At 42.4% G+C, this 14,443-nt stretch overlaps 1 protein-coding gene across 2 annotated transcripts in view; it reads right to left on the bottom strand.

Annotated features, from left to right (window-relative positions):
- Window positions 1-1,210: 1,210 nt before the first annotated feature.
- The window catches only part of SCG5 (secretogranin V), a 59,274-nt gene continuing 46,041 nt past the window's right edge, over window positions 1,211-14,443 (bottom strand). For both annotated transcript variants that reach the window (XM_006018492.3, XM_006018493.3), the window contains exon 6: window positions 1,211-5,318. In XM_006018492.3, the coding sequence (XP_006018554.1) occupies window positions 5,223-5,318 (96 nt within the window). In that variant the 3' untranslated portion in view covers window positions 1,211-5,222. The remainder of the gene's footprint in view (window positions 5,319-14,443) is intronic.

Here is a 14,443-nt window from a genome sequence, read left to right as displayed (position 1 = left end):
TTGGCAAAACTATTCAAACCAGCTCTGCTTACAACCCTACTGGATGTTCTCTTCCACTTTCAGGAAATAGTTCTGCAGCTTTCTTAAAGAAAATGTATAGGCTCTGTAAAATATCAAAAAGACTTTGTTTAGCTAAATATTAATGTGCCAACAGAAATAATATATACTGCTAAAAATTTATATATATATATATACATACACACACACACACACACACACGTGTTAACAGAAATAAAGCACATCAGTGTTTATTTTCTCGATCATTCTTACACTATTAAGATTACTTTGTGGATTAGCATCCTTATATTTTATAATATAGATTTAACTAATATTATAATTTGTCAACTGACAAAAAATATAGTGTATTTTATATGCCTGTGTACACATACATGCACAAATATGTAAGTATGCACGGGAAATTCTGTGTTACAAATCAAATGCTTTCAGCCACTTAATAGGCACGTCTACATGTGATGCTACGTCACTGTAGCAACGCACTACGGCAACATAGCATCCATGGATGTCTACACATGTCCAGCAGCTACTTCGCCATTATAGCTCACTGCTATGGTGAAGTAACTGCTAAAAATAACTATGTGCTGCACGTACGGCGCAGTATGGGCAGTTAGTATTTCCAAGATGAAGTACTAAAGCCTGGTGCAGTAACAATATCACCATAGGGCAATGTGTAGATGCACCCAATAATACTTTAAATGCTATAGTAGGTACATAAATACATAATGTCATTGCAATACAATATACTTTATTTTTTATACCTTCTTTTGTACAAACTGTATCTCAAAGTCCTTTGGAGTTTATTAAGACACTTGCAGTTTTTAAAATACCTAACAATATGAAACTTTTCATTCTAAAGAGTTAAAATACTACACAACCATAGCAACCTAAGGCATTTAATTTTAAAATCTCATTACTGCTCTAACTTGGACTACTACATTTGCAGTAATGCCAACTCTCAAGAAAAAATCACAAGACCCCTGATTTCCAAGTCCAATTAACTCTGACTCATGATCTCCTGATAGAGAGATCAAATCTTGGGATTTTTTCTTCTGGCACATGTAGACAGGGCCATGCCAGTAAATCTGTGGAGGGGAAGGGGCAGAGGGAGAAGGAAGGGATGGGGGGCACAGATCAAGGCCCCCACAGGGAGTGAGGGAGGCAGCAGGGGCTGGGGTTAATGGGGCCCCGGGGCCAGGGCAAGTCATGCAACAGAGCTGTGGGCAGCTGTCTGTCTGTGTGCATGTGTACGTGTGTGTGTGTGTGTATATCTGCCCCTCACTCCTGACCCACAGTATCCTGCATCCTGCCAGGGTGTGCGGGATGCCCCCTACCCAGACTCCAAACTCAACCCACACAGACCCACAGCCCACTACACCTTCACAGATAACACCCCCCCCACACACACACACACACTTTAAAAATAACAGTTCATGATTTACGTTCCAAATCTCTTGAATTTTAAGAGTTTGTCTCGTGATTTTTGACATGGTGGGGTTGGCAATACTGCACCTGTGAAAGTTGAAAGCATATCATTTTTTATATCAGCTCTCTTACTGGAACATCTTCCTTAATTATCCAGATTTTTTTAAAGGAAAGTCAGGCATTTCACAATTCAAAATAGAGCTAAAATTAATTTATTATTGTTATATACTCCACATAAACATATTGTGAATGAGCAATATGCGCACACAACTGAAAAAGGCATTTGATATTTGTTGGGTCCTGACTGACTGAAAGATCAGCAATACAATGTGTTTTAGGAAAGGACATTAAGCATAGCTAGAATTCCATTGTTCTCTTTTAGGTGGCAAACCTGTTCTAGTCCATTTCAGAAAGGCAGCTCAAACACAGAACTTATTAGATAGAATTCATAGATAGAATTGTTAATTTTGTATTTGTATTAATTTTAATAGAATTGTTCATTTCATTATCAAGAATATAAAGACCACATGTGAAAGTTTCTCAACTTGGGGCTTCCCTGGCAAGTTAAACCTGCTTAATGGAATCAGCAGATTGCTGCTGATTGCCAGGAATTTGATTTCATTTAGCAGGCAATTCCTTTAAGGGAGGTTTAACATAATGTGACAATGTGAAAAAAATCTTGAAACTCTAGAACTTTTTTTGCCTTCTTCATACAGTTCTATGAGAGAGAATTTCAGTTTCCCAGCCCCTGCAGCAGTCATAAACAGTTATCAGGAAGGATCTCTACAGTAATCTAGTCAGTCTGTGGTGCCTAATTATCACATCACTGTAAGGTGGGATAAAGTGACTGAGAACTGCAATGCTTACAGGAATCAGACAGGAGATTTTTGATGTTATTAAACAAACCACACCTGGCCCCTCCCTTTATAAACCATGCATGTACCAAACACAAACACATGGAACAGCATAGGAGGGAAGAGTTTTAAAAAAGCATGACTCACTTTACTGATTGATTCTTTTATCTGGTAGTCATTAAAATGAACTTTTATATAGTAAACCAGCTAGAGCTTATAGAACCATTTTTTTTCTACCAGTGGAGAAGGCACTGGGTTGTCTAGAGAAATCTAGAGATTCTTACAGCTCTATGGGTGTGGAAAACCCTTCTCTAACTAGAATGCTTCTAGCCACAGTTGCAGCTGCTATGGATATGCAGAAGGCAATGGATGTTTTGCTTACTTTGAGCCATTAAAATCAATGGGAAGTTCTGCTTCTGAACTGTTAACATGACATATAACCCGTGTTTTCTACTCTGTAGAGTCAACCTATGGCTATGAATCATTTCTGCAATCTCAAAACCTGAATAGAGAATAAGCATGAAAAATACATTAAGTAAGATCCATAAATAGACCAAACTTTGATACTGTGGACTGCTGAGTATCCTCATCTTCCAATGAAGTTATTAGGACCAGGAAATAATCAGTACTTCATAGGAAATGTTCAGTTAATTGCAATATCCATTTATAAATCCACTCTACATTATATCCTCTACAATTCAAAATATCAGTTAAAATATTTGTTATAAGAAAATAAAGTATGAAGTAGCTCATAAATAATTTAGACTACATTTGATTCTAGAGTTTTGCAACCTTCTCTCAAAATATTTGTGAGGCATAGCTCAGCAAATAAATAATTTATTATGGATTGTTTGTTCAGTTCTACCCTGAAAACTAATTCCAAACACAAATCAGTCCACTTATTGATGTACTGTGAATTACTTGTATCTAACCTCAAGTGAAAATTCAGCTTGTCAGTCTTGTACCTATTTTAGTACGTCATCTAGATTGATTTTTTTTTATTGGGGGTGTGCAGTTTGTTGCATCACAGAACTGAAGTTCATAATATAAGGTAACTATTTTCTATGATTCTTGGGTCATTTTGCATGCAGCCTGCTTGCCAGACAACTTGTAAAAATAATAGAATTTGATCTGTAGACCCAATCCTAGCTCTCAATTTGCTGCCTTAGGTAAGGAACAGTGCCCTCCTCTAGTCCCTCAAAAAGGAAAGGCCTTCTGAGTTGCCCAATTGCTATTTCAAGAGCAGTGACAGAGTACTGCTGCTTGATCGGGAAGGGAATTATGCTCTACTTCTTGTTCAGGAGTGTTAAATGCCCATAGAGTAGTACACCTTTTCTTTTGGTAGCAAAGCAAGTTAATTTATGTAGCCTAACCAAGGGTTTACCTGCCACTGAAACTATATTGAGAATCACCTGAAAATGAGTAGAGTTGGAGGCCCAGGGCAAGGTTGACTGAGTAGTAAGAATCTTACTTGCCTCTAGCCTAATTTGGATAGTCAAAAAACCCACAACCACTGCCATCCAAATGTGTAACCTTGGGAGCACCTTCCTGTGTTGCTTTATTCTGATGACTAAGGCTGACACTGTGCTGCAGATATGGCTGCTGTTCCTCCTGATTTTTAATGATAAGATTCCACACCCAGGAATTTAGGCTTAGTGGAGTCTCAATCGGTAATATTTTTTATCAAAGGCAAATGTCATCTTTCTCATCTGAGACATTTCATGGGAGCATGACTAATTCAGACACTTTTTAATGCAGGGTTGTTCAACTGGTCGGCCACACGTGACCCCTGAAAGGCTAGCATGTGGCTCATGGGTTCCCACCAGGCCATTACTCCTCCCATCAGCAGCTCTTTCCATGGCTGCCAGGAAAGGGCTAGAGTGCCTGAGCTGCATGGCAAAGCCAAGTTGCCCACACTGCAGGAGGTTGATTCATGCAGCTGAGAGGGCGGGGGCAGATACTGTGCATGTGGCAGGGGGAGCTGAGCTGAGCTGAGCTGCCTGCAGAGGAAGAGAGGCTGCCCATGAGGCTACAATGTGGAACTAAACAGCCCACAGAGCAGGGGACTGGAGCCAGGGGAGTCCCAGCCCACCAGTACAGACAACATATGGTCCCTGGGTCTGTGGCTCCTCTCTGGAGTAAGGCTGCCTAGAAGTTAAACAGCTCTGTTTTAATGGCTAAATGCTGCCGACACTAAGCCAGAGAGAGTTGGATGCCAGTTTGTAGACTAGAGAAATATTAGCAGCCAGCTAAGGTGGGTGAAAACAACTGGAAACAGTGAGAGAATTAAATGATAAGAAAAAATTGAGAAAAATATTGCACTGAATATATTATCAAAGCATACTGTTTTAATTTTTGTTTAGCCTGACAATAACTGAACCAGATTATCCTATTTTATATTTTAGAAAATGTCACTCAGCAAACGCTCTAGATTGCTTGAATGTTTATTAAAATAGACCAAAAGCCAAAAGTCTCTGAGTAAATTAATAGCTTGTTTTTGCTAAGTAACTGTATTTGTGAACAAAACACAAAACTCTAACTTCTGTGTTTTGAATGTCGCAAATATTAAGATTAAACACTGGGCTCAATTGAGTAATATTTTTGCTTGCCTTCCTTTATACAAATTGCTCACTGAAGCCATTTACTTCACGTTAGCTCTTAACATGACTAATATTTTTAAAGTTTACTCCATTACTAAAACGAAAACAACAAAACAGGCCTATTACCATAATTTAACAGAAAACAGAACCATATTTTCATTATTTAGGAAAACATAACGTTATAAATACAGCTGTTTCTCATCCACAATTATATAAATAATAAACATGCTGCCAATCACAATAATTTCAATAGCTGGTTATATATAAGCAATAATATTACGATCTCATGAGGAATGGCCTGAGTTTTCATCATTCATCTTTGCAGTTCTTATTCGGTGCCTTTGTCTTCATCTGAAAAATGAGGAACGGATTTCTTTGCGACAACATTGTCCAGTCTCTGTCCTTGCAGGTATGGGTTCACACTCTGAAAAAAGTTTAAAAAAAACCCAAAAAACAAATTAAAAGATACTAATTATTAATGGGGAATTATACCCAACTAGCAATAATAGGAATATAAACAATTTTTACCTGTTGTGTAAACTGATAGATTGTTAGGAAGCCAAACAGATCAGATAAACAGAAGTGACCAAGTCACTTGCTTTCAGAAGTTCTGCACTCTCCACCTGACCCGACTTTTCTAAGTGTATTTTTCACTGCTTTAGTGACTTTAGTCCTTCACAGCCTACTTCCATTCTATGGAAAATTAGGGGCTCACCTCTACCAAACTAGATCAATAGTATATTGGGTGTTTTATCAGTAAAGAGAAATAAATCAAACTCAGTGGGTTGCTCTCCACAGAAGCAGCATGTGTGTGATCAGGTTAGTAAAAGTATATATAGCATTACATGTTGCAGCTTCACCAGTATTTCAGGGTATACTAAAGGAAAGCTTATTTTGAAAGAATAATTGGCCTGGAAATATTCAGAGTTTCTCCCTGGGAGCTATTTCTTCTTCAAGGACTGTGAAAAAGAAACAGCTCAAGGGAATTAGCTTTACTAGTTTCAACTTGGTCATTGTTTTTTTCCTAAATAAACTCTAGTGCAAGAAATAATGTATTCCACTAAAAAGAATAAAGGCTTTAGTTGTACTTACTGTGCAATGTAGAAAAATGAATGAGAGAATTTAACAAAATCTAAATAAAATGCCAACATATTGATTTTCTTCTGTTCTACTCAGAGCAAAGAGAAAGGGGGATTGACAATAAGCAGGATACAGATCTCTGATTCTCAGCTACACGACACTAGCATAAGTTAAAAATACAAGGGCAAGCTTTTGCTACTAATGTAATGTCTCTCATGGATCTTATGCCAGTGGAAGCTGGCTGTCCTTTTCCTCATCAACAGTCCTTTTCAGACCCCTGCCTTTCCATGTGAAAGAGCACCCAAATGGAGAGTCTGCTGCCAATCTTAAACTGGAAAAAGTTCCTCCTTGACAAAGGAATACTACCAGGACAACCCTTGGCTATTTTGAGTTCACTTTGTGCTATGCAAGAAGTATCAAACAAATGTGGAGGCTCCATGAATCCAGCTGTGGAACTATTACAACAGTGTAGTGGAGTAAAAAGTGTCTGGGATCAATTTTCAACTATTTACTCTTTTCTGGCAGTATAAAGTAGCCTTATTGTGAGCTTAAATATTAGTAAAATCCACTGTGAGGCCCCTTTATAACCTCAGGTGAGTCAAATACTCTCTGTTCACTCATGGATCTGAATAAAACTTGGCAGCATGGCTTCTTATTTTCAATCAAAGTTCTGTGACACCTTAAGGCTGGAAGCAGACGTTGCTTTTGTATCACCATGAACATTTTTATGGTGGCACAAAGGCCAAGAAAACAGATGTCTATGTCTCTTGTCATGCCATAAACGCCCCTATCTATGGCTGTAACAATAGACAGCAATATAAACGTGTGCACCAAGCTCCAGGGCCTGACCATAGTCTGCTGTCCCCGTGCACTAAAGTGTCATGGGGATAATGCTCAGAGTTCAGTCCCGGACCCCAATATCTTCCCCCTACCATGTCCAAGACCTGCAGGGGAACAGGCCCTGCAGAGGACCAGTGGCCAGAGTCCTGACAACCAGCACCAGCAGGGAAAGGAGCTTCCAGACACAAAACATTCCCAGTGTGGCACAAGGCCCCATTGGTGGGGTACTAGTACTTGACTGAAGACAGCAGGGTTCATCAGTGGACCATGATGAGGCTGCATCCCCATCAGTGGAGCTAGCTCCCCCTGCACCCTCACAGCACCTGTCCACCACATACAATAAGACATCCCTGCTCCAGGGGTGTACTCTCTGTTCTCCATCATTTTTGGCAGAGTGGAGTTGCAGAAGACCCTGGCATCATGATGCTGCCCAGTCAGCCACTGAAGATGTGGGTCAAGTGGCCACAGTGGTTTGTACGACAACATGAAGCAGGACAGAGAAGAAACCCTTGTGGTTGACTAACTCCATGGAGTCTTGAGGTAGGCAGACAATGGGAATACAAGTGTTGTTGATGGCCCCTATGCAGTTGGGAAAGCCCATCTGGCAGAATCCAGTGATGACCCTCTTGTGACTTGCTGTGTCAGACAACATGGCTCACTAGCATGTCCTGCATGATCAGCACACCTCCTGAACTGCTGCTCTGGCCATGGACTTCCCGATGCTGAACTGGTTGACAGTGGAATGGGGGCTGCAGAGAGATGTGAGCTTCCAAATGGTGGCTGGTGACATGCATTGTTGAGGTCAGGGGTGGCTTTATACCAGTGTTCTGCTGCTTGATATAGAAGACCAGGTAGGCAACAATGACCATGAAGGTGGCCCAGCACATGTAAAAGTTCTGCAGCCACTGCTCAACATCTCAGGTGCCCAGAATGATCTGCTCCCAGTAGTCACTGCTCATCTTGCAGGCCAATCAGTCTGGAGTTGCTCCTAGACCACCCCAGATTTCATGGCCTCCATTAGGGTCTCATCCTCCTTGGCCATATGTTTCATAGTTGGTAGGGTTGGAAGGGACCCGAGCAGTCCGACCCCCTGCCATGGGCAGGAAAGAATGCTGGGGGTCAAACGACCCCGGCTAGGTGATTGTCTAGCCTCCTTTTGAAGACCCCCAGGGTAGGAGCGAGCACCACTTCCCTTGGAAGTTGGTTCCAGATCCTAGCCACCCTGACTGAAGTAGAGCCTCCTCATGTCTAGCCTGAATCTACTCTCAGTCGACTTATGGCCATTATTCTTTGTTACTCCCAGTAGTGCTTGGGAGAACAGGGACTCTCCCATTGCCTGCTGGTTCCCCTTGGCAAGTTTATGGATAGCCACCAGATCCTCTCTCAGCCTTCTCTTGTAGAGGCTGAACAGGTTCAGGTCCCGTAGCCTCTCCTCATAGGGCCTGCCCTGCTGCCCCCTGATCACGTGAGCGGCCCTCCTCTGGACCCTCCCAATGCTGTCCACATCCCTCCTGAAGTGCAGTGCCCAGAACTGGATGCAGTACTCCAACTGCGGCCTGACCAGTGTTGCATAGAGGGAGAGGATCACCTCCTTGGACCTGCTTATGATGCATTTATGGATGCATGACAAGGTGCAGTTAGCCTTCCTGACTGCATCCCCACATTGGTGGCCCATGTCTGTCTTGGAATCAATAATGACACCAAGATCCTTTTCTGTCTCTGTGCTGACAAGAAGGGAGTTCCCCAGCCTGTAGGTATGGAATTTGTTGGCTAGATCCATGAGGCTTGCTGGCCATGAGCACTGATAAGCAGCCTCACATGGGAGTACATGCCCTGGAGCCCTGTGCTGTATGCCACCATAAGCATCTCCTAGATCACCTCAAGACAGGCACAGAACATCTCTCTAAGTCTCTGGTGAAACGAGGAGGACAAGCAGGTGTTGGTGCAGCTCTTGGCTTCTACTAGAGGGGTAGGAGTGCATTGCAACATGCAGAAACAGAAACTGATACGATTGCTCTGGGGTTCGTCTTTCAAAGCCTCACATCTGCGAGAGAGAAGACAGCCAGCCAATCAGTGCTTCCCCATGCACTCAGCTGCTCTCAGCGCTCTAGCAGCCAAAGGTGCCCACAAAGGATGCTGGGATGTATTAAAGGGCCCCCCTGGCTCTAGGCCATCAGCAGACTCTCAAATACTTATAATGTTCTACTGATAAGTTTTCCTACCAGGGGAACAAAACCGTGAGACTTCCTGTGGTTCATTTGAACGTTTGTACATACCCAGTGGTAACTTTAAATCAAGACTCATTAAAAAATGATGCGTGTAAACAGATTTTTTGCATTTGTTTTATGCAGATCTATTCAATATTCATTTAGCAAAATTCAACTGTTACACAACTTTCTAGGAATAATCGTAAAATTCTTAGAAGACTTAATTGGTTTGTTTTCTGAGGGAGCTCACTTCCTAATTTTTAGAAATGAGAAGAAAATGAGACTACATAAAGAATTCTTAAGAATTAATAAAACAGAAACCAAGATATAATGCAAAATTCTGTGTTGACATAAATCTCAGCTAACCCTGCTGAAGTCAAAGTAATATTATTGTAGCTCTGAAGTATCTCTTTTCTCTCAAACCAGATCAATAATATGGTCTGTGGTTTATCAGAACAGGGAGACAAAAACAAAACAACTCAATGGCAAAATCCAGTGATGATCTCTTCTGAGTTGGTGTGGCAGATGACATGGTTCACTAGCATGTCTTGCATGATCAAGCACACCTCCTGGACTGCTGCTCTGGCCATGGACTTCCTGATGCTGAACTGGTTGACAGTGGAATGGAGGCTGTGGAGAGATGCGAGCTTCCAAAGGGTGGCTGGTGTCATGCTTTGTTGGGGCCAGGGGTGGCTTGCAGTTTCTCTTGTGAACATAGGGCAAAACCCAACTGTGTCGTTAGATGGAGAAGTAGCACTATATTATTAGTGTTGGCTACATAAGCAGCATTTCAGGCCATTTGAGAGGATTTAAGATTCTATTCCCATGGTAAAGGCACATGATTATGCGTAAGTTGCAGAAAAACAACGGAAGAGCAGGTACCTCCCATGCTTCAGCCCAGTAACCTAGTTATTAGGACATTTACTAGAGGAATGGGAGACCCAGGTTCCAGTCCCCACTTACACAGAAAGGGTTTGAACATACATCTCCCTCTTCCCAGAAAAGTGTCCTAACAACCAACTCAGACTAGATATTGCCAAAAACAACCTCCACCATCTTTTGAAGCTGAACCATTGGGCAGCCAAAAGGAAAAGATATGCAGGACCAGATGGAGAACTAGCCACAGTAAGGGAAAGACAGGGACTTGGGTTCTATGCCCCTCACGTAGGGCAGAAGCTCACTCACTGCTGTCTGTCCATCCAATGACTGTTAAGTGAAAGCATGCAGAAATACCAGTGGGGCAAAGGCAGGGGCCAAAACCTTAAATCACCCTCCTTTCCAAAGCAGTATCCATCACAGAGTCATCCCTAAAATCAAGCCACTTGAAGTTTGCTGTTACTTTAAATAGAGTTCTTGATGTATTTAGGAAAAGATTTTTTAGATTTTACAGAAGGCAAGTAAGCACAAATCTGAGTTCCCTTTTAAGTATCTCAGTGCTACTAACCCGTCTAAAGTTAGATCCCACTCCCCTCCCAAACAACTCAACTTGTCCCTCTGAGCCTGCTCAGACAAAATCCATCATGCCCACTTCTGTTTTGTGGCAATCATATTCTACTGGTGAGACCATGTAATTCTGCATAAACATATTTAGTAATGTTCTGTCTTTTAGACTAATATTAACAGATACCACATTCTAGGTCTTCAGCCTGAGAGTTTGAACCTTCATCTCTTGCTTCCCAGTAGAATACCCTAACCACCTGGTGATAGGCTAAAAGTGGTGAATACGAAGGGCACACGCCACTCCTGTTGAAGCTGGTCCACTTAGTAGCTCATGGAAATACATGTTAGACCAAAAGGAAAACAAACCAGAAGATGCTTTGCTCTGTGGCTCAGTAAAACTAACATTGTCCTAAAAGAAAAGGAGCCCTGTGCTCCAGCCCCTGCTCTCTGTACTCAGCATTGTTTCTGTATTTGGCATTAAATAACCATTGAATAAAATACATACAGATCCATAAGCTGGAGCCAAATGCAGAAACCAGGACCCCCTGACTTCTAGAGCAGTGGCATCTCACTGAGCAATAATTCTTCTCATTTGCTTTTCTTCTGTCTCCACATATCTTCTGTTGTGCACTAGAGGGGTGGAGGGTAGTGTTAGCCCTACCCCACTGTTTGGCAAGATAGCGAACTTTATTGGGAAGTGGGAGATGTAGAGTCAAGCTTTCTTAAAGGCCTAGAATCCCCAGACAAATGCCCCTTCCTCTGGGCTAGAAGTTAGGAGGGCTGCCCTCCTACAACTAGCATTCTGGGGACTGACTGAGAAAATTAGGTGCTCTCCTGGGCAAAGCATAAATGGCTACAGCAGGTCTTTCTGAGCATGCTCAGTAAGAGCATTTGAGTTATGCTGATGCCATTTATCTCTCTAATGTTAAGTGGGTAAATAGCACTTAGGCCCCAGGCAGACATTAAACTTAAGACACAGTTAACCAGTTAATCACATCTTAAAGTGTAAACTAGCCACAAGTTCAGTGGATTAATGGCATAATAAAACAGGAAACCAGCTACAAAGTTATTAATCAAAATATATGTAATAACTTTGTGTCTGGTTTCAATTATGCTTTAATTTGAACATGTGACAGGGGCTGCCCTAGGATTCAAGCTCCAGAGCAGTTCTGATCAGCTGATCCTGGGCAAGATTGGCATTGCTCCAGGGCTTGAGCCCTGGGTGTTGCTGATCAACTGACTGGCTGATAGGGACTTCCCTGGGGACTGAATCCCGGTGCAGTCCCTGCCAGATGACAACAGATCATGGATTCTGCTGACAATCAGCTGATCAGGACTGTTTCAAGACTTGAGTCCCAGGGCAGTCCCAATTAGCTGATGTTCACAGATTGGGACTGCCCCAGAACTCAAGCCCAGGGTGGTCCCGATATGCTTACAATCAGCTGATTGCCAGCCAGATCTTGGGACCACACAAGGATTCAAACTGGCTCCTGGGGCCCCCCTGATGATCCTAGACTCCTCCCCTGCATAGGTAATATGGCATAAGTGAGATCTGCTCCCCAATCATGTCTCCTGCCATGCACATGTGGTATGGCAGGAGGCACAATTTTTGAGATTGCAAATCAGATCCCATTCCAACAAATGAACATTTTAGCCACCTAAAGGGGGAGTTGGATTTGGGCATTAGAGCATATAGGATTTAGTAACCCTGTAAGTAACAAATGCAGCTAGGCTTTTTACATTATAGAAGAATGCACACAGGCATGTGCCCACTCGTGTACATATGCACACACTTGGCATGAAATTCATAAAGAGAATTATGCGTGGTTATGCTGAGCAGTCCAGTGCCTACCTTTAAGGCAGCTACTGGTAAGATTCACAAATCCAAGTTAGGAACCTATGTTCCCTGTAAAAGGGAAGCACAGATACCTAGAAATGTGATTCATCACACCAAACGAGGAATGCCTAAGCTAGCCAATAGAAAGTGCAGAAAAGTAAGGTGGTACCTGAAATCCCACCCCTTTTTCAAACCTAGATACCTGTAGACTATGGCCTGATCTATGCTAAAATGTCATGCTGGCAAAACTCAAGTTTTCATGGTAAAAGTCTGCATGACAAATTCCCTCAAAAGTGGCAGAACCACTGCTCTGGTTACAGCCAGGTTTCATTATCTCCCAACTGACAGATGCCCTTCCACATTATATGGAAGTCAGCAGAAGGCAAATATAGACATTACTGTGTCTCTGATGGGCCTTAGCAGTCCACTTAGTGCAAGCTCATAGTCAGCCATTCTGGATGTTGTTTTGGACTATGTTGTCCAAATTTTTTTAACATACTGGAAGCCAGTTCCTGCTTAAAAGTACCTGGCCATTTCAGAACTCCCCCATTTGCTGCTTCACCATCAAGCTTGAATTTCACACCTTCCCTGCCTGTGGCTGCAGTACTGAAAGGGAAAACATGGCTTTAAGTGTTGCCTTATTGATAAAAGCACAGGCAAAAATAAAAAGTGCTCCTGGCAAAACCCTATTCTCTCCTGCCAGACAGCTCCAGGGATTGCAAACCACCAGTTCTCATGCACTGAGATGATGTGCTGGGAGCAGTGCCTATGACAGATGGGATCAGCAGTGGAAGGAGAATATGCTCTGGCAGTTGCAGAAGGAACAGGAAGCCATCAAGTGCATGCAGGGGCAGATGATATATATCTTCCAGTAGTAGGCAGGCATGCTACAGAAGCTCATTAATCTACACAGCCAGCATGCTGCATCCAGCCTCCTTCAGCAAGCCCTTTGAAAAATCCCACATGGGATGTCCATCTACAAGTGGTCTCTGCTGAAAATGGGACAAAAGCCACAAATGATAGGAGATCCAGGACAGGTGTTTAAAATAAGGACTGTCCTGGTGAAAGCAGGATGTATGTTCACTATACCTTTCACCTTACTCAGCTTGTTCACAATACAACAAAGCCACAACCACAATAGGCACATTTAGCTTGCTCAAGTCCAGTTGATTCCTAACTGACCAGAAGCAATCTTGGGTGGCCAAATTCCACACAGTGATCACCACTCACTTCTCAACAGGTAAAGTTGCTATTATCTCCTGCTGCATCTGCAGCACAGGGACAAACTTCACATGTGGATTGAGAAAAGGGGCCTTTCATATATAAAAAGTTCTTCAGTCACTGCTGGTCATCCTAGGACAATTCAGTCTTACCACTCTGTGCCCCAAATTTTCACAAGCTATTAGCTGTAGGGATCCACTTTTTGTATACTGTCTACATTCTTTATCCAAAGAAGCCTAATACTACAGCTGTACCTTGTTTTCTTCCAGGTGGTACAGATAAGTAAATATGATGCGTTTCATGAAGAGGAAGGACTTAATCATACTATAAAGCCCTTTGGAACCTATGCTGATAGTGGAGGAAACAACAACAGCTGATGGTGAGTGCTTGAAAGATGGTGTGTGCAGATAAAAAAGCCACAGTAAATAGAGAAAAATGCATGCTAGGTTGAAGGTAATGCTCCCCTTTTCCTCCCCACCCTCATTTCTTAGTTCTCTTCCCTTTTATCCTGCAACACACTTGTCTGGAAGGCCAAAGGCCAGTAAGATGATTTCTCATGGTGTTTGGTGATGGTGGCTGTTGTAAGACAACAGAATTGTGAACTCCAAATTTTCTAGAGTAGGCATGAGATTTACAGGCAAAAATTAAGGTTGGCACCCATCTTTAGGACAACAATCTAATGCCTGGAGCACTATCATAAGAAGTGGGAGACTCAAGCCTTCCTCCATCTGTAGGGTTTCAAATCCACATCTCCCTCTCCAAGCAAGAGGGAATGTGTAGTTCCAGGATTGGAGGTCTGGATTATGGTACCTGCTTCAGAGACTGTTTGTGCATTTTGATTAAAGATTCATGGGAGTAAAACACAAACAGTCCTGCAAGCAAGGACTAGACCCAGGACCTCCCCTCTTGCCAGAGGAATGCCCA

This window comes from Alligator sinensis, unplaced genomic scaffold, assembly GCF_000455745.1.
Source record: "Alligator sinensis unplaced genomic scaffold, ASM45574v1 scaffold262_1, whole genome shotgun sequence".
Classification (NCBI taxonomy): Eukaryota; Metazoa; Chordata; order Crocodylia; family Alligatoridae; genus Alligator; species Alligator sinensis.
Note: the sequence above shows the minus strand (reverse complement) of the source record. Positions and strands in the feature narration are given on the sequence as shown.